Source organism: Electrophorus electricus, chromosome 8 (assembly GCF_041902795.1).
Source record: "Electrophorus electricus isolate QZ-2024a chromosome 8, ASM4190279v1, whole genome shotgun sequence".
Taxonomy (NCBI): domain Eukaryota; kingdom Metazoa; phylum Chordata; class Actinopteri; order Gymnotiformes; family Gymnotidae; genus Electrophorus; species Electrophorus electricus.
In genome coordinates, this window is record NC_137504.1 from 10,282,555 (window position 1) to 10,303,977 (window position 21,423).

General features: G+C 43.7%; 1 protein-coding gene across 3 annotated transcripts in view; it reads right to left on the reverse strand.

The window, feature by feature from the left end:
• pcxa (pyruvate carboxylase a) overlaps window positions 1–21,423 on the reverse strand; it is a 72,466-nt gene that overhangs the window by 32,945 nt on the left and 18,098 nt on the right. For all 3 annotated transcript variants that reach the window (XM_035527368.2, XM_081720077.1, XM_081720078.1), the window contains exon 9: window positions 12,921–13,083. In XM_035527368.2, the coding sequence (XP_035383261.1) occupies window positions 12,921–13,083 (163 nt within the window). The remainder of the gene's footprint in view (window positions 1–12,920; window positions 13,084–21,423) is intronic.

Consider the following 21,423-nt stretch of genomic DNA (forward strand, 5'->3'; position numbering starts at 1 on the left):
AAAGTGGAAAAAAAAAAGTCATTTGAATGTGCATTAACCACTATATTACATACCGTTTCCCATAGTATGTACATAATGTATAGTGTACTAACTAAACACCAAATCCTATAACCAGCAATGCATGACGAGAATGATGTTCAGGCACAGAAACTGTCTGAATGTACACTGACTTTTAAAGTGAACACCTGGGCCAAAAATGTGACATGGAAAAGAGACAAGAAGTCATCAGGTCTGTGTAATTGCATGTGTTTGTGTGTCCACTGACATTTCCACAGGACGGTGAGTAATTCTGCCATCCTCAGCTGATCAGTGTGTGGTGTGGTGTGTGTGTGTGTGGGGGCGTGCATGCATGATTGCTCTCCATCTGGAGAAAGAACCAATTAAAAGGTGTGAAGTGTCTTGCTTAGGGTGGCACTGCTGCATCATAGAACACACACGCAAGAACGAATCTTCAGTGATCCTTCACCCAAGGTCTCTATAGCAACTGATAAGCACTCTGCCAATCAGACCTGCCAATCAGGTCTTTTCCCCCCCCTCCATCTGTCCTTTAGCTGGTGTTAAACACCGCACCCCCTTCCCTGCAAAGTAGGTCACTGCACCTCTACTGTAGTGCTCCCTCACCCCCCCGAGGCCTGCACCTTCTCATTCTGCAGCTGCACCATCTGTCCACTTTTAGCGCTCCACCCATTCCTCTGCCTACCTGCCGAACCCCTAACTACCATGCCTTTGGGTAAAACCACGGCAGCTGTTCCAAGCTCAAACCAGCTGCCCCTCACTATAACCAGCATGATGTGCGATAGATGCGTGGTTTCCCTCACTATGACCTGTGCAGTGTGTGTGCGGTAGATGGGCTCTCTCCCTCTCCTCCCGCTTCGCAGCGGTGGGTGCAGACAGGCCGTGATCTGAGCGGTGGCCAGTTAAACGTTGTGCCGGCTCCCGACGGGCCTAACGAGTCCAGGCAGTCTCTCCTCAAGGCAGATCCCGCCCACAAACATCGCACAACCTCATTTGCAGCTGAGCATCTCTGGGGGACGGAGGGAAGTATTAGATCAGAAGTACTCTAAACTACACTTTTTTTTATACTTAAGAGGATTAGCTAGATTTAATTTCATACATACATAGTGGTGAAGCGAATGCGTAAAAAATTACATTTGGCTTTGCAACCCCCCTTCGCCCCTCGCCCACACCACAACACCTCCGACACATTTTCCAAAACATGGAAGGATTTATCTTTCAAAAATGTTAGACTATAAACTACTCTCCCTCTTCTGTGAACGGAAATATGATTGTATGTTCTTGCCAGAAATGTGGCTCGATACACTGGATGTATTGTCCAGTATAACGATACGTTCTTTGAAGTCTCCATGTGTAACGCAGTAAGAGGAAGTGAGCAAGTAGACAAAAATCACACCACTTTTCTAGACACTCAAGTCTCCTTTCAACCTTCAATAAAAATTTTTTTAAAAACCCCAACCACACCACACAACAGTTCAATCTTCTGTGCCTTGAGGACCTCAGGATGACTAGCTCTCCAAACCATCATCAGTTCGCATCACTAATAAGTCTCTTGATCATGTTGCAAAATCCTCAGACTGTAAAAGGCTCTAGTCCACAGAGCGTCAGCACTCAGCAAACCAAAGGAAGGCACTAAAGGAAGTTTCAGGTCAGGGTCAGAGGTCAACTGTAATTACCCCGCTGGGGCTGAAACAGTCATGGATGACCAGGCGAGCGCTCCTGTTCCAGAGCGCAGCACAGCACCCTCAGTGCATGGTACCGACAGGCTCCGAGACTTTTAGGCTTCGTTAATGCCCTCGCCAACATCCATCTGAAAAAAACATCCTGATACAACATTAATAGTAGATGACCAATGACTAAATAACGTGAAATGCGGTGGTCTTCTTTAGTGCTCCAGAGACCATGTTCCTGCTTCGTTGCAGTTCTGCTTGTAAATGATTTAGCTTGGTAAGATCACACAAAGGTATGCTTAGATACACCAATCACTTGCACTTGTTAATAAATGCACTTATCAAAGCAGCACTGTACATTTGATCAATAAATGAAAGATGGTGGTAGTACATATGGAAAAATTAGAAATTAATGAAGCAAAGCAGGTAGGCCAGACCTCCTGCTCAAGCATGCAGAGAGGAACACACGAGTTAATGTTCAAATCTCATCTGACCTTTAAACACACACACACACGGAATATTTCATACCAGAAAATTACATATAAACTAGGCTAGACCACAGCAATGGTTGACTTATACAATTAAACTGCAATTAAACTGCACATATTATAACGCGCCTATTATTTTCATTGGCAATTTTGTTCCATCTTTTTTAAATTCTTCTCCTGGCTACATTAAACCCTTCTACAGAACAAAATCTGAAATGATTATGAATTCTAAATGATGATTTAATATGGCTGTTTATTGAATTATTGAACAGTGTCTTATTGGCCAATCAAAACTCTGTAGAGAGACAACATACCCTGGCTCTCTTTTTAAGCATCTGTAATCTGGAGTCTTTCACATTCACCAGCAACTTTTTTCAAAGTGGCCTCTGACATCACAGAAAAATCATAGAATCAGTTTTCATAAAATCAAAGAACCAGTTTTACCCATATTTGTCAATGTTTTAATAATTTTGTTGCTGTGCTTCTCATTTTTTTTATTCATTTTCTGAACTTGCATGGCCTACCATGCTTTAAAACGTTCCTGTTCTTTGATCACTGCTGGGAAGCCTTTTGAACTGCAATTGAAATGTACGAAAAAAAAACAGCAGATAGAAAAGAGGTGACAATGAAATACACACAGTGCGCTTCAAGAAAACTCAACAAAAACAGTTGCCAAGGCAGTACTCCTGTATTTGTCCATGCGCTTGGAGACCGTTGCTAAAGAGACTGGACTTGGCTTTTGTCCATTTGGTTCAGAGAATCCAGGTCAATGAAACGTGCACAAAGTTGCATGCATGCACGCACACGCGTATGTACACATGGAGACGGGCAGTAACAGACATGGAAAGACATTTAGCGTGCCACTCTGTCAGTGCTGGGATTGGGGAAGGGGGGCAGGGGAGTGCCCTGAATTTTTTTCCCCAGCTTTCCCCAGCTGGGACGTACCCAAACGGCAGGGCCTCGGCCCAGCACAGTTGCTGCTGCCAGGGGTTTAAAAACATCCCTCTGCACGCAGGAAGCCCTACATCTAGTGCCACTCTAGAGGTCCTCTCAGGGGATGCGTCCTCTGAGACACAGGGCGGCAGATAGTGTCTGAGCTGCCACGTGTTTACACATTTAGGGCATACTGCAGCATGGAAATAGCCCACGCGTATGGCGACCCCCCCCCCCCCCCCCCCCACACACACACACACACACACACGTGCGCGCAATGTGTCTGTGTACGGGTGCATGTATGCCTGTCTAACAGACACACACTTCATCACTGCCAGTGCAACTCTAGTGGGACAAAACATTAGCCTAAATTGAACTCTATCAATTAAACAAAGTAAAATCGGTTAAGAGGAAAACTTCAGAATTTACATAAAAGCAAAAAAAACCCAAAAAAAAACCAAAAAAAAAAAAACACCACACACCCACCCACCCAGTACTGATTCACTGTAAAGGCCACAAACCCAAATTCAGGCACGACCCACCACAAGGGAGATGCGTATGGAATTCCAGCCACGAAGTGCAGTTAATAGGAATCCAATAGTATCACCATATATATTTGAGCCATATATTCGCTGTATAACTGAGCTTTGCATTTTACAAGTCAGGAAAAATACGTCCGCCAACTCAACGGGATCCCCGAAATCTGTCAAATCTGCAATACCACGCCCCCACTCCTCGCTCAGTTAGTCACTGCCATCTCCCACTCGCTAACCTTCCCTGACAACCATCCACAGTGGAGAGCATTGATCCGAATCGACAGGGAGAAAGAAACTTAGCCATCCGTCCCACCCAGTGATGGCACAGCAGAATAGGGTTCAGACTGCCAGCAACGAGCAGCGGGGGAAATCGCTGGGAATCCCAGAGGGCGGCACAACCGTCTTAGCTGCGTGAGCGATTTTGGCAACCAGTGACATGCCTCGTACTTGACAGACATACAGCATTCACACGCATTTAAGCCTGCAAAAAAAGCAACAGACGCTGTAGGTGTTCGGAATGAACATCTTCAGGCTACAGTGATTACAGCACTGGGAATGTCTTGGACAAGCAGCTGCTCTTCAGGATACTGCAGATGTCCTTCACAAGTCCATGACCACACGAGTAGGTGAGCAGCAGCAGGTTATGAGTTCTTAATGTTAAAGTAAATCAGCATCCTCTTCACCCCTACAGGTGTCACCCAACACCTGAGCGCCTCTTGCCTCCAGGAGCCAAGCGCTGTCAAAAAGTATCTAAACTGAGGCTTCATCACCTTGGGCCTCTCATTCTGCTCTTACCACAGTACCCAAACTGCAGATGTGGTCAAATTAACTGCTGGAGTTGCAAGGATGAAAACAGTAAGTGTAAAGAAAGGATGTTCTGCTAAAGCAGACATGCTTAATGTGCCTCCCCAAAGCCCTGCTGTTTACTTAAACTGGAAGCCTGTGTCACGTCTGGCCTTTACAGTCATAGCAGCAGATGGCATTTATTTGACACGTTTTGTTTATTTATTTATTTTGAAAGAAAAGCTGTCAGGATACATTTATCTTTTCCAAATTTTGAACATTTTTAAACACTTAAATCAGGGAGTAGGAGCAAACTCCAAAACGAACTTTGTGTTGGAGGGTTTGATTTCCCAGAAAAGCACCATAATAAATGACAGTGTTCTGCCAAATATAACACTAGCACTTAAGACATTATCAAGCATTTAACGATTATCACGCTTCTAAACTCTAGGGAAACGTATCCAGCCTGTTTACGGTCATGAGAAAGGGAGAAGTTCCAAAAGAAGTGGTGTCGTTACCAACATGGTTTCTGGCCAGTAGGAAAATGGGTCTCATCTCCACACATTAGACGACAATCTAGTTTCAAATTTCCTATACTGAAACATTCAGTAATGAGGAGCTGGGCCAACTGTCTTCAAGGAGACTTCGGCCCTATTCAACAGTCTTTTAACAAAAACTCAGAGAGAAGCATTTAAAAGGAATAGTACACGAACCATCACACTGAGCAGCTGGGAACAAAGGCTGTTCAAATGGAATATATAACAACATCTACAAGGTGGTTTTGTGACAAGTGGGTTTTTATGACAGCTTAGTCCTGTATAGGTGACCATCTAACCCCATCACCAAGCTGCATTCGCGGCAGCTGTTTTTTGAACTATGCAGGCTGTGTGGATATATCATTTCTTGCCAGAACCCCTGCAATTTGAGCTTCCAGCAGGAGCATGTGTGTTAAGACATCTTGTTTAGACACTACAAAAAAGTACTGACCCCTTTTCATCTTGGGGTTCCTTTATTTTGTCTATAAAGTTTGTGAGGATTTGAAGTTGAACAAGGGGCCTGGAGAGCAAATGCGGTTAGCCAAAAAGCACATTTCTAAATCTTCAGATGTTACAAGTACTAAATATTCAAGGAGATTACAAAATTAACAGAAAGTCAAGTGGAGTAAACAGATTAATCGCATGTTAAATAATGAAGCAAACATTTACACAGATAACATTCAGAAAACCCACCAAATGTAAACAGAAGAGAAGAGACATTTAAAAAAAAAAAAAAAAAAAAAAAAAAAAAAAAAAAAAAAAAAAGTACTGGAGTAAGACTGATACTGCAGAAGGGAACAAATGTCATTCATGGCAAGGAAGAGGTGCTAAAACCAAACTACCCTAAAGAATGAGGAAGATCTTAAACCTTGTTTAAAACTAAACACAACCTAGATGAAAGAGAATACGAAAGGACGATGACTGAACAGGACTGGGAAATGAAGCAGCGTGGAACCAAGAACCAAGGAAGAGCCAGAGAGTCTGAAAAATATATATATTTTTAAATATTAAATATATATAAAAAAAATATATATAAGAATTTTATATATATTCATTTATTTATGATTTTTTATGATAGATAGATAGATAGATAGATAGATAGATAGATAGATAGATAGATAGATAGATAGATAGATAGATAGATAGATAGATAGGTACGGGGGTGGGGGGGGCGCAACACACACACACACACACAGCGCCAAAAAATGGAGATGAGAATCTTGGCGGAATGAGAAAAAGGGATAAAGAGCCAGTATGAGCGAGTGAAGAGAACCATACACCAGAGCTGTGGAGTAGATGTGGAATAAGGAGCATGGGGTGAGATGAGAGGACGTGTTCGAGGACATGCCAGAGAAGGGAGACCCAGGATGATTTCATTACCTCTAAACATGGATTGTAATTTTGGAGCATATTTCATTAGAAGTAAAATGTCAATCTCATTTAGATGGGAGTGCTGCTTGTTGGGCTTTCTACTGGGGGGGGGGGGGGGGTAGGAGATGGAGTAGAAGCAATGCTCATTTCAACACACTTCGAAATGAAATTGGAAGTTTCCCATTTAGAGGAGGGAGGTAGAAATATACTGTTTCGGCAAGGTGATGGCTCGCTATATCCACCAAATGGAGGTCTCCAGAAATGCATTACCTGCAGACACAAGCGCCGAGCAAGAACCTGCTAGCTTGGGTGATCTGTACAGATGCTCAAGACTCTACAGACAACTAGAGACAGAGAGACAGCATATAATCAAATTTTGCGAGGAGGACAGACTTTTTCTTTCTATCTGCTTTAAGTCTTGCTGCTTAAATGACAATAAGAAAAGATGAGAACGAAAACACCTGCGCAAAAAGGAGGTGTAAAAGCTTCCAATGATCTCCAGAATCAGAAAGGTTTCTGCGATAAGCACTACATTCCTCCGCACGAACTGAATGCAATCAGCTCAATTACAAACATTCACATTCATGTGACCTTTTGACTGGAATCTACTTGCAGCAAACTAACAAGCTTAAATACACTTCCTCAAACATGCTGCACCTTAAGCAGTTCAACAGAAGGTGAAGCATTAGGGAAGAAAGAGCTCCTTGCTCTACCATGGAGAATAAATCCAAACTTGAGAGGTTTTCAAGAAGCTTGTAAGCAGCTGTGTCTTTTTAGGAAGTGTTTCTGACAAAAGCTATGGTGTGCTACTGAATTAGAATCAAGTTTAAGGAACCTTGTTTGCTCATGCCAATTTACAAGGATTCTTTAAGAAAAGCCAGCATGGATAGAATGATTTGCCAAGTGTTGCATTTACTCTGGCTAGTGTTCACCTCTCAATGGTCACATGACAGAAATGCTGACTTCCCTCCTATCTAAATGAAACCCACAAAAAACAAACAAACAAAAACAAACAAACAAACACCTTTCTTAAAATTTTCAAATGGTGATTGCAAAAAGTGTTTTCATAAAGTTAAAGCAACAGTGGGGAGCTTTACCTCAGTACCACTCCCAGCCCACAGTAGCCTACCTGCCAACGAGACCGTTGGCAGAGCTCCACGTTTTCATTTATGTTAAGAGCCTTCCTCCCACAGAGACTCCACAACCACAATACCTCGTCAGCGCTTAACTTCCATGAGTCTGGAGCGAAAAGGAAATTCAAACAATACCCACTAGAACTAATGAAAAATGCTATAACGTTTTCCTTCCTTCCCTTAAAAAAAAATAAATAAATAAAATCCTGGCTACACTGTAAGCACGTTAAAAAAAAACAAAACGCTTACAGTTTAGTGTGAACATTTACAAAGCCCCACAGCTGCAGTGACGCAGTGCTGACAGGTGAGGATGGGTACTGTAGTGTAACTTCGCTGAAGTATCGGTGTATTCAAAAATATACCCACGAAGCATCCAGTGCAGATTCTAGGGGGCACACCGCTTCAAACCAAACCAACCAACAGAACCACACACACCCCTTCTGCTTTGCCTCCCTTATACGAGAAGACACCCCATATAAGAGTGCTACACCACTGAGTCTTGGCACCATTTTCCAGTGGCTACACAGTTACTCAAACACAAAACTGCAGCGCACGGTCAGAATGAAGTTGCTTTTTGCACAAGTGCTGCAGGTGAAAATGTTCCTCTACAAGCACCTACATATCGTTCCAACTGTAGCTGTCCTCAGACAGAAATAACTCCGGCACTCTACCCCCACCAGCAGCTGGGTGTTTCCCACGGAGATCTGCAGTTCATAAGGTGGAGTCCCAGTAGTGCCCAGGGTGCGGCAAAGACAGCACATTTTCTCCTCTCTGCCCGGTGGCCTGACATTTCAGACAGGCTTGGACATAATGGAACACATCTTCCCACATTTTTTTGGCTAGTATTAAATATTAATTACTCCATTTTTATGTTTTATGATAGCCAAAATGACCATTCTCTGGACTGTCATTATAGGTGTTTAGAACAGTAGGGTGCACTAACTTGGGCTTTAGTGTCTTAGACGATTACATGTCTTCACTTGTCACTAGGACGGGTGTTGGATTCCCAAAAGTGCTTGATGCGTATTCTGGATACGTGGATCTCTCCACTGAACCTTCCAGATGTAATTTGACAAGGCGAAGGTCGTGAACGGCTTCTGCTCAACACCACAAAGTGCAAGCGATGCCATTACTGCAGAAGAGGACGTGTAAGAAGGCAGCAGCTTTCGATTTTTAAACACCATCATTAAAAGACAATTCCTGCCCCCTTTTTAACTTAAGCATATTCACATTCACATTTTTTGTTCAACAAATGACGTGTGTAGCCTGCAAAATCTTCAAATCCCTTAAAACTACTCTGTCCTATTTAAAGTTTTAGGTTAACCATTGATGCTAGCAGGAACCAAATGAGCTCCAAAAGTTAGTTTTCCTGATATAGGTACTTCTAGGTCACATTCTGTCTTTTCCCAGTTTTAACTCCTCCCATCCCTTCTCTCCACTTGCATCCTTTCATTCTTGCAGTATCTGATAACTACATTTCTCTTGCACCTTGGGATAGTGATGAAAACCAGAGATCACTCAACCTTCACCCAGCACACCAGCAATAAATATTACACACCCACCCCCCCAAAAAAAACACCAAACGACCTCTAACTGCACAGAACTTTCACAAGTCCTTCCTCTCAGAGGCCAAATCTTGAGGGGGTTTTTTCTATGATGAAAAACCCATACATAAAAAAATAAAGAAAGAAAGAAAAAGATCTATTTTATTTTATTTATTTATTTATTTTTTTACATTAACAGGGAGATGAGAAATGGCTTTGGCAGCTGGATGGAGCCCTGTTCCAAGAAAACCAACATTTTCCATACATTTTTCCATTACCCTTTACTCTTTAAATGTCATTTGGGTTGTCAAACTCTGCATAAGGCCACTTTGCCCTTTAAAAGCACAGTGACACAGTGAGGCATTATCAAATGTCTGCCAAGGGAAGAGCAAATTCTGGAGAATGCTTTTGTTATCCCGCAGACAAGCGTACTGCTTCCTGTTCGGCCCGGGCGTGAGAAATAAGGCAAACAAAAGGAGGGCAGGTGAAACTCAGGTGGGACTGCTGAACGGAGCTCAAGGGCACGCAAGTCACGAGAGTGTAATTAATAAATTGCACCGACAGCCTTATGCAGAAGAAAACTGCAGGTGCAGTACCCAGCTGACCGCGGCTTAAGCACCCCTCCTCCCCACAAAAAAAAAAAAAGTGTATACACAATGAGATCAGCACACTGTATACCTGCTTTGGGCATTGAATTCCGTTTCTTGCCAACTTTAATTGTGTTACACTTTCCTCAGACATTGTTATCAGGAAGCAGGGAAGGTTTAGTGCCCTATGAGCCGAATGCAAAACTTCTGGGAAGGGCAGACGTTCACTGCAGAGACCCATGACAGTTATGAACAGTGCTATCAATGACCTAGTAAACAAGTTAAGGGTTCCCCTCCTTCGCAACAGTTGAACTGAGCCCATTTCTTAAGCCTTAGCAAGGCTGTTAAATGTTGCAAATAATTATATGCACAGTATCTGTTATATTGGGGAGAGACTTCAGAGGCAGGGCACCACCCAAAGCTCATGCTTCCCAAGCACCCTGCTCAGTGCGACAGCAGCCCCGTGCGCTGGCTCTTGTCTAGCAACACTCCACGTGTCCAGGTGTCCCGCCGCACGCGGGCATGAGACGAGAGCCAGTGGCACTGCCCATACTGCGGCCAACACCACCCGCGACAACGATGGGAGGAGAACGCACTCTCGACAACCGCGCACTGCAAATGCCGGCAGCCCTTCAGAGGCTCGAGCTTGTCCAAAAGTACCCAGGAGGAAAAAAAGCCGTGCTTGAGAAGTCAACAGGAGTGGGCTGTTTACATGTAGCTTTCAGTCCTGCTGGATGCGAACTTTTAAAAATATTGTGTTTATCGCCTTTGGGAGAGCAGACAAGAGAATATGGCCAGTCATAAGTCCCATTCACACCAAATGAGAAGCTCGTCACTAAAACTAGAGAAGACAAGCTTGTCTCACCAGCCATCTGTCCAAGAAACAATATTTCCTCATTCCCTCACTAATAAAAATGAATGCAAGATGGCTCTCTCAGACTGTGTGCATGCATGCGTGTGTGTGTGTGTACTACCAGGCAGTGTGATGGATGAAGAGCTAAAGGGGATGCAGGTCTGCTCCAGACAAGCTCACAGCAACAAGTGTACTTGTGCGCGCACACACGTACCTCACACCAACACCCCCACACCCAAGCTTCACCATCCCCGCCGCCCACACACACTTAGACTGGTGCATACTTTGACTGGTGAGTGTTTCAAAGGCCCCTTCAAAAAAACTGAGCATGAATGAACCAGACTTGTCCTCCAAATCGATCTGAGACTGTTAAGTAACAAAGGAAGAGAAAGCATCGATTAAACCAAATATTGAGTGTCTACAGTGAGATAAATGATCAGACAGTCTCTAAATTCGAGCCAGAATGTCTTCAAGGCTGAAAGCCAAACAGTAACAAATCCTTCACTGAAATCCCCATTCATCTTGGAAGGCAAATTGAACAATGTTTCTGTACTCCCATCACTTTAAATATGGATGCATTCCAAACAGAATGATATTTGCCATCAGTACATTCATCAGGATAATTGTGTTTATTATGATTATGCTGATGAGGAGGGCAAAGCTTATTTGCATTATGTGCTCAATGCGCATGTGCCAGCTGATGTTTGCTGTTAATGATGAAACCCAGCACAGAGAGAGAGACACACACACAGACACAGACACACACACACAGCAGATGGAGCGAGTCTTGCCAACAGCTTAAAACAGCCAGTCATTTTTTCATAGCCAAATCTTAATAAAAGCTCTGTAGAGTCTAAGCTCTACCTTTTTTTTTGGGGGGGGGGGGTTACTGGTGCGGCAAAGGATTTTACATACAGACCTGAATTACTACTGCCATGACATATATATGGTCCTGAACGGCTGTCTCACATTCTCGTGCGCACACCCCCCCCCCACACCCACCCACACACACACACACCCATCAAACAGAAGCAGCCTTCCATTACTCTACCAGAGCTCCAAAAGCACCCTGTCTGCGCCCATCTCCGACACTTATTTTCTCAGATATTTTGCTCAACCCATTATACACTTATTTACCGTCACAACAAGAACGGAGTCGCCCTACACTCACTCCTTCCTGCACCATATCACATATTTTAGAGGAAGCAGAAAGAGAGGGGGAAGGATGCTCTCCCTTTCCTTCCCACTCATGCTGCCCGATTTTCACATCAGACGCTTCAGGGGCTGCTGTTCCACTTCTGTCTCCTCGCACACACCGTCTTGTGTAACATTTCCAGGCTTTACTGAAACACAAGAGGTCTTAGACTGGAGTCTTGCTTATATACCTCAAAGTGAGATGAATATCGCATCTTTTTCATCTGTCTGCTGCTTCCTCCTGGGTTTTTCCACCCCTCTTTCCTTTACCTCCCACCTAAACTCCTGTACCAAGCTGCATGAAACACTCATCCCTCCCCTCAACTCATGGGCATATATTGATCCATCAATCTGCATCCTTAATTCAGCAAAAAAAAAAAAAGTGTCCATTTTAGAGCGCCGGCCAACATCTGCTGGAGCCCCTCACTCATTCGCCCTTCTCGCCAGTCTCTTGACACTGTACCCGTTTCATCCGTCTTTCTTTCCCTCACTCTGCTGAGGAGCTCTGTGATAAATTTAGCTGCGGGATCCATTTTATGACGGTCCAAGTCCTCTCTCGCTCGTTCTTCATCTCCATTTCTCCCTCCCTCCTGCCCTCCTCACTTCTCAATATGCATCCTTCTTTCTATGCCTCTCCTAGCGCGAAAGAATCTCCCAGCACCACAACACGCCCATGTGTGTATCTTTGACGCTTGGGGAACTGGGCGACAGCAGCTTCGTATCGGCGGGCAACATTCCTATCCAATAGGAAGTACGACTCAACAGTTGCATACAAGAACAAATATTTCAAGTGAATAGCGGGCGATTTTAAAGATGCAAGTCAGAAAGAGCATAGTGTTGGAACATTAGCCATTAAACCTACATGTGGGTAATTGAAAGGACATTTTGACAGAAGACTGGGGACTGTGATCAAGGTGTACTAAATATAGCATAGCCAAGAGCTCACCTTCAGGGACAGTCAGATACCCTGCATAACCTTGCAACCCCTCCACAGAATTACATTACCCATCCTCACTCCATCCCACTATGGCCAATTTGGGCAGATTTAAGGCTTAAAAATCATCAAAAGAACAGCTGAAGATGGCTGGCATTTATTTTTGTTCAATTATCCATCACCAAACAGATCATTTCAATCCAACCTCAGAGGAAAAGTGCACCCCCTGTAGTAGTAACACAGCTATGCTCTTGCCAGCCACACACACATTCACCTCCAAACAGAAAACAGCCCACCCCCCATTCTGCAAACAGTAAGACATGTATGCATGGTGTTAGCCCACCTCCAGGCGCCCCGTGTCCGGCTGGAAGCCACGTGTAGGGTCCTCAGTGGTCACACGGCACTGGATGGCAAAGCCATTGATCCGTATCTTATCCTGCTTGAGACCCAGCTCGGGCAGGCTGCGGCCTTCGCACACATGTAACTGAGCGTGCACCAGGTCCACACTGAGAGTGAGAGAGAGAGAGAGAGAGAGAGAGAGACACAGACAGACAGAGAGATATTGAAAACCAAACATGTAAAAAACTAAAAGAGGACAGATGAAAATCACAGCATTCATTTGGTGAGCACCCACTAGGGACAAATCTATGAATTTGTCCAGTTAAAGTCCCATCATGCCCCCCCCCCCCCCCTCCAATCCACTATGCCCCCTCTCCTTTCTAGAAGCTTGTGCAGGTAGGCTGCCATGTGGTGCCAGTCACAGCACCAGCAGCCCTATAAAGGGAAGGTATGCATTCATGCTTGAGCACCTCATTATACAAGCCTGACAGCAGTGCCCTGCTCCCTTCTGCTCCACACCATCTTTACCGGACAAAGAAAACCAAGGGACAGAGACAGAGTATGAGAGACAGAGAAGAGGCGTTTCAAATTAGAGAGAAGTTTGAAGAACTAGTGGAGTGATCGAATAGGGCCCAACATTACGGAATCACACACTAGTGAAGACAATAACAGGGCACCACAGCCTGGAGCGACTCCACTCCATTCCTGCTCCAAAACCTCAATATCGCTCTCTGGTCCAATTGGACGAGCAGGTCATTTCCACGCACGATTGGGCCCGTTTGGCTGGATCTGCCATCTTAATGGGAAAGTGCTCTGCACAGTCTGAAGGTGGATTTATTAAGAGTGCTATAAACTGGACAGATTATTTTCACTTCCCTGGACGAGATAGAATAATTCCTGGGATTTTACAGCCTCGCCCTTATAGATAAGCCAGGCAGACTTTTACCATCACTTAATGCTCTACCATCCATCTCAATAAATTGGCAAGTGGACTAATTCAGGATGTCTGGAGGCACATATGAAGGTGCTACTAATAATTTTTTTTATATGATTAGGCTGCAAGGACATCAATAATCTGTACTCAAGCAAGAAAAGCAGCTCATAGCACACTGCTTCCTGATTACACTCTTGATGTTGTCTTGTGACAAGTAAGATGTTAAGAACAACAAGAAAAGAAGTGTGTTCAAATAGCTTCAAGGCAAAATGCAACTATTCACCCCATCAGACCTCTCTCTGCTCAGTGATGAACTACAAGATGCATCACGGCGGTTTTGTTTGCTTGTTATTTTTTCTTGTGTGTGGATTATTAAAGAGCTCACATGCCCACTGTGCCAAAAACCTTAACAGAAGCAAAAGTACTTTAAACAAAAAGGCAGAGTGAAGTTTCTCCCTTCATGCAGTGCATCAAAGGCATCAATAATTCAGGTGAACAAGCACCTGTTTCTTACACAATGATGTATTTTAAAATATTATGACGACTGACTCAGACCACCTTCCTCCCACCAACACAGACACCTGTGTGCACGCACACACACGCTAAAGTGGAAAGTCTATGTAAACTATGTACTTGCAGGTCATTAATTCTTTAATACTCCATCACAGTAAAACCTTTGGATATTACACACATAAAAGTCTTTGCGTCAGTGTAATGCTGGTGAGATTCCTCATAGTCATCACCCTCTCGCACACACGCCTCTGCTTTTAAACAGGAGTAGCACCACGCTGCAGAGTTTAGAAACTGCACATGCTTTTCATTTATTGTGACATTCTGTAAACAGCTCACTGCAGGTTCACCTAATCCCACAGACATGACTATTTAGCACTCGCATTACACTTTTAAATAATATAAATAATTAAATCCATAAATCTCCCCATTTTCTTCATCAGGTGTTATACTTACTGGTGCCCTTATTCTATTATTCCCTAATCCTGATACACCTTTAACGTGTCCATCATTCACAAACAACCCATGCATGTGTGTTTAAGATGGCACTGATTACAGTCTACACAGGTAACCAGTAGCACTTCCTCAGCCTTCAGAGCATGTCCACAAATATTTGGTTCCACAGTATAAATGTAATGGAGCAGAGTCATAACACCATAAAAATAATCTTTTGGAGCATCTTTTATGATTGCCACCTAATCGTACTAATTGTTGGGCGTGATGTAGCAATTTCTGCAACACATTCCGTGTTTCTATAGACACAAGCAGAGCCATTACAGAAAGGTTACTTGAGACGGTCTCTCGGGAGGAACAGATTCTCACTCTGTGTGCGTCTCCCTACATCCAGAAATCTACAGAAATCTCATAACTTTTAATTTAATTTTGGCAGCTGGGCTCCTGGTAAATGCAGACTAGAAATGCAAACTGCATGCGACACATACCAAGCGTAAAGACAGACAGGTACTCAAAGTGTTCAGATTTTACTCGTTGTACACCGCGTTGTGGATTTCACTTTGACTGACTAATAGTCACTTTTACCCATCAGGTTACTTATTCATCCATAATAAAGTGAAAATATTTACAACACTTTTAGAGAATTAAAATTTTAAATCTAACAAATATTCAGAGCCTTTTCTGTGGAACTCAGTCGGGGTAAAGTGCCTCCTGTTTGCTTTAAAGTTGTCTTGAAAAATATGGAAAAAAAATTAGTTGGAGCTCACCTGTTACAATTTTAATTGAATGGACATAGCTGCAAAAATAACAGTCCTGGGCCTACAAGGGTCAACAATTTAAACACTCAGGACAAAAAAGTCAAGCCATGAAGTCCAAGGGATCTCCACGATCAGATTGTGGTAAGGTATAGATATATCAGGGCAAGGGAATAAAACAATATCAAAGGCTTTGTTTGTTCCCAGGATCACAGTAGCCTCGATATTTCTGAAATGGAAGCTCAGCTCAACCCTGAACCTTCATAGGGTTGGCCTTCCAGCCAAATTCAGCATTCAGGCAAAAAGGGCCTTCTTCAGGGAACATGTAGAAAAAGATTATCTGGTCCGATGAAACAAAAACGAAGCTCCTAGCACAGCAGCAAGAACCATATTTGGTCGAACACAGGCACACGTCACCTGGCTCATACCACCCCTAAAAGGTGCAACATGGTGGAGGCAGCATCAGGGAAACTAACACTGGAAACCACAAGATACTTTCCAGAGTGCAAGCAAACTCACACTGGGCTGACAGTTCACCTTACAGCCAAAACAGTGCTGGAGTGACTTCAGGGCAAGTTTTTGTATGTCCTTGAGTGGCTCAACCGAAGCCCAAACATGAACTCAACCAGCTGTGAAAGCGCTGGAGACTGCAGATCGCAAATGCTCGCAGACTAATCTGACATCGCTTAAGAGGATCTGCCATGAAAAATGTGATAAACTGCCCAAAACCAGGTGTGGATCCAAGACCTGCAGCTGCAATTGCTGCTAAAGGGGCTCCTACAAAAGTACTGAATAATGGAATACCACAATACAAAGGCATGCCAAAAGTAAAGAAAGTTTTTTTGTTTTTTTTTTTTTTTGTTTTTTTTTTTTTTTTTTAACTCTGAATGGATTGGCCTCCGCTCATGTTGCAGATATGCTTGTTCCATACACAGCCACATGATCACTAAGGATCCTCCTTTAATCACTCCTAACTGTTTCCTGATCCCACCTTAAGCAGAAATTGCAGCACCAAGACTTTGGAACAGTTTAGCAGTTGATCTTACAGTTTCACCTGTAACCGTTCTAAAAGCCTAGCTTAACACATACTTTTATTCTCTGGCTTTTGAGAACAGCTAAATACATTAGTTTTATCAATATTTCATGCAATATGCATGCCTGTATATGCCTCACTTAAAAAGGTAGATGGGTGGGAGAAATGCATATTTATTACAGCTCAGATGTAGCACTTTGGTCAACACTACACTTTTAAATGTGCTGTGTGCCATTTATTATGACAATAGGGACATCATTACCGGGAGCCGATCTTTCTTCCTTAGTGACCGACATGGTTTTATTATAGTTTTTAAAGAAAGATGAAGGATTTTTGGCATTTTTTATTTCATCTCAGTTAAATATAAACAGCATCTCTTCAAAGAGCATGTTTCATTTACCAGAATAGTTTCTTTTATTTTATTGATGCAGCTACATATGACAACGCAACGGTGCAACAAAACGCTACACTAACGAAAGTGTCCCAGATGAAAAGTACACTCATCAAGTAGTTTCACCCTGCTGGAGTTTTCCTTCCCAAGCAGCGTTCCTGCGAACGTAACGAGGCTAGCGGACTCATGTCAGATCACACCGAACTTGTGTTAGCCTCAGTCTCAGTTGAAACGGCTTCCTGGAGAACATTTTGTAATGTTCAGAATATTTCTGACAGTCTGTCTCAGAATGGGTTTTTCCATGTATTCCCTTGTTAATCCAAGAATGATTACCAAAACGACAGGATTTGGTACAATATTCACATAAATGGTCCTGCTAAAACTAAAACCAACATCAATAACCACTGCTTTCTAAAAAACAAACAAAAACAAACAGAGCATGCTGAGAGAATGCATCCCCCCACTGCTGAATTCATGCCAACAACACAGACAGAAACAGTGACAAACACCTTCTATTCCATAGCATTTTTTCCCACTTTCAGGCAGCAGAAGTGTCCTTATTCTTTGGTTTCTATTGTCAGAAATAGATGTGAAAACATTAAAGACAAGGCAAGACAGAGGACATGCATATGAGAGCGAGCAAGAGCGCCCAATATGGAAAACCAAAAAATGTAAGAGAGAGCATAGCTGATCATAGCATTCACTTGGTGAGCAGTGTGTGTGAGAGAGAAGAAGCAAAACAGACAAGACTGCAAAGCTGAGAGGTGCCAACAGGAGCAGTGGCGTGGGGTTTTGACTGTGAAAGGGAGACTATATATTCATTCGGATTTTCTACTCCATTCCAATTGCCGGACAGTAGCATATGCAGTCGCAGAGTGAATGACAAGCAACAGATGCTCCACATGCATGCACACGGTGTCAATTCAGGTTTCAGACCATCCCTATGTGCATGCGTACATACATGCGTGAATACACGCATACATACACGCATTCACACACGCGAACACCGACCGCAATCTGATCAAAACCCCACCATCACATCCCCACTGGCCACCTCTGTCTGGACTTTAAAGATGTCAGGCATGGCAACACTGAGTCTTACAAAATCCATCACACTTGAGTTGCTATAGAGGCTCTGGGCACAAACACCACAACACCCGGGTCTTATCTCTGGCCATGAGCGCATGCAGGTGTTCTCTCTGAACCATTTGTTTAAAACACTTGCATCCTCCTCTGCTATTTACCAATCACTAGATCTGATCTACCAACAGCTGCCTGCTGTTTTAACAAGACACCCCCCACCCCTCCACTTAGAGAGAGAGAGAGGCAAATAATCAATTGGCCCAAGCCAAGGGGAGAGGTAATCTGGCTGTGTGTGGAATTTCCTAGCCTAACCTTTTCAGGTTGCACATTATGGCCCTGGCCTCTTTCTTCCCAGTACACAAGGGGGCCATGTGACCTGGTAAAGGCAGCTGGCGGTGTGCAGAGCGACATTTTCTAACGCCAGATAACGAGCATGCACTAACTGGGGAAGGCCTGCAGCTCAACTATGAGGGGTTGGAACCCCCTGACGGGAAAGGACAAGATCAGGGAAGTGATTCACAGCAAATAATTGCGCCGCACTGCAACACGAGCAGAAATCCCCCAGACCTGACTGACAGAGCCCAGTCCACCAGCTCACCTTCAGTTCAGATTTATTCATGACACACCAACCTGATGTAGCCCAACCCCAATTTTCTCTTAAAATTAGCCTAGCAACCACGTGTCTTCTGAAGTATCGCCACCCATTCCTACCTTTTTTGGCCTCATGTTCACAGATGAATCGATATTCTAGCGGAAATGGGTCGGACACGCTAATGCCTCAGTCTACTGTTAGACTATAGCAGCCCCCTGCCATCTGGCTCATTCATCTTTCTTACTGTTGTGCTCGCGCTCTCTCTCTCCCTCTCACACACACACACACACACACACCCCTTCATATCCATCTCTCAAGCTAATGTCCTTGTCTAATCGCTCCCTGACAAAAATGGTCTGAAACAAATGAGTGGCTGCAATTTAGCAACAAATCTGGGTAATTAGAACCCCATTACCAAGGTCACCCAGGGAGACAGCCCACCAAAAAGCCAGCAGGCACACACAGCAACAAATGAAATGCAGATCAGCTGGGGGGGGGGGGGGGGGGGGGTTAAAGCACAATGGTCATTAAGAAAAGGCAGAAAGGCAATTTTTAATCTGCATTTGATTCAACCAATTAATCCACCTCTTTGCTGTCTGTTTAAACCCAGATACTGCATACAAAGATGCAGTAGAGAAACAGACACCAAGACTGGGCTGGAGACAAAGGATCATGCACGCTCACACCCACCCACCCACCCACACCCTAGAGACTCTTTACCCATTATTTCACTCAGTGAATGAACTGTAGTTTCAGGAGGTACTGTGCTGCTGCCAGCAGAGTAAAACAGGTCAAAATTCATCACCTTCCAGAGCGCACTCTGTAGACACATTTGTGCTCCACACACCACACTAAGCTAAAATCGTTTGGTGTTCTATATTGAAAAGCTTGTAATGCACCATGCGACTCAAAATGTAATCTCGCTCTCCCTGCACCGAAACGTCTGTGTGGCTACAGAAGCGAAGGAGCACGGATTGCACAGATCTCTGGTCATTAAAACGCTTCTCCACCCCAGAAACCATTAACTTAATGAACAGTACTGCTTCTGTAGGTACCCATGACATTTGTATCAATTTTCAAATAAAATGATTCCATTTTTAATTACCAAGCTACATACAAATGGTCATCACCATATCATAATCTTAATGTGTGTATTAAAGAAGCTTAAGGCTCTTTCCAGTCAAGCCAATTCAACAGCCATGAAATTTTATACTGCCATGAACACAAGAAATCAGGTCATGTTGCCTTAATTTAAAATTCTAAATATAGAGTGCCATTTCTGTGGTAATGCTTCACTTACTGAAACCTTATATTGTATAGAAATAAAAACATGATTAAAAATGATGAGTAAAGGTTACAACAGAATTGCTTCCATTGCTCTTGGTTATCAAGGCTTCACATACATCAGGACAACACAGCTCACTGTTAGAACAGGAAAGATGGCAGCCGCACCCCCCCGGGTCACAAGGGCTTCTCCGCAGCTGTGATTACACGTTATAGGAATCTCTGTGACCGATGGCTGAAGTGGTGCAGAACGCCAAGGATTCGAAGAGCTTACCTTGCCACCTCGGTTAAATAACTCCCTGCCACCTGACACGCAATGTATGAAGTACACGCTTTCAAAACAGGGATCTCGAACCCTGCTTGGATACCAGTTCTTGCAAGCACTACAAAGCAAAGCTACATCATTTGTGATCAGGTGCACATTTACGCATAAACAAACAAACAGCAACATTCATTATTCATTTGACTGTCGAACTGTGCGTATAAATCGGGGAACTGCTGAAAAGTGGCAGAGTGCATCCAGCCACGGCTGTCCAATACCAAATTTCGGAGATATGCTGGTTTAAATGAGCACTATTAAAAGCTGAAATTGGAGTACACCCAGGAAAGGCATGTCAAAACGTTATCAGAGAAACAGAACGGTGTCATATTTGCAGCTGACGGGCACCCGTGTCCATGTACAAAAAAAAACCAAAAAACAACACACCACACACACACACCTCAAACCATACACGTAAAAACAAAACATAAGATCACCTTGTAGCCAAACCCCTTATAAGAAAAAGCTCTTTACATTTTGGTAGTTCCCACAGCCTGAAGGCCGTAAAAATGCCCGAAAAGCGGAGAAGGCCAGGCCTGAGTGACTCTGCACAGAGAGTTAGCACCTCCCCAGCAGGCGCAAAAAGCAGCTGTATAAAATACGGGATTTGCAAGATATAGCCAGCTCCAAGCTATTGGCTGCGTGTCTGACAGCCCTATGTTTCAGCTGTCTGGGCTCGTTTATTTACTGTAGTTGGTGCTGCTAAACTGTGACACCCAGATCATGTTTTCTGTGCATCAGTTCACCAGCCAGCTCCAAGGAAAAGACATCTTGCCAGCTGCCAAGTGTCGGCTTGCTTGCCTTGTTGCAAAGTATGCAGTCAATAACTAACCAGCAACCAACAGAATACAGAATGCCGTGCACCCAGCTGTTGCCAGTAGCGCATCAACACAAACGTATTGCAAGTACATGAAAAGAACAAAAACAAAAAGCAGCAGCAGGCCACTATTTTAATCACTAAAACTGAAAACTATCAGGTTGTAGGATATAAAGACAGACAAGACTTTAGAATTTTGCATGCTTTTACTTCACCAACAGCTGGATGAGCAAAGGCAAAAAGAGACGTGGTCATCGCCAAGGGTACCCGGACCGGCACCAGGACACGGGAGGACTGCTGGGGTGAAAGCGCCTTTTCAAGTTACATCGCCTCACG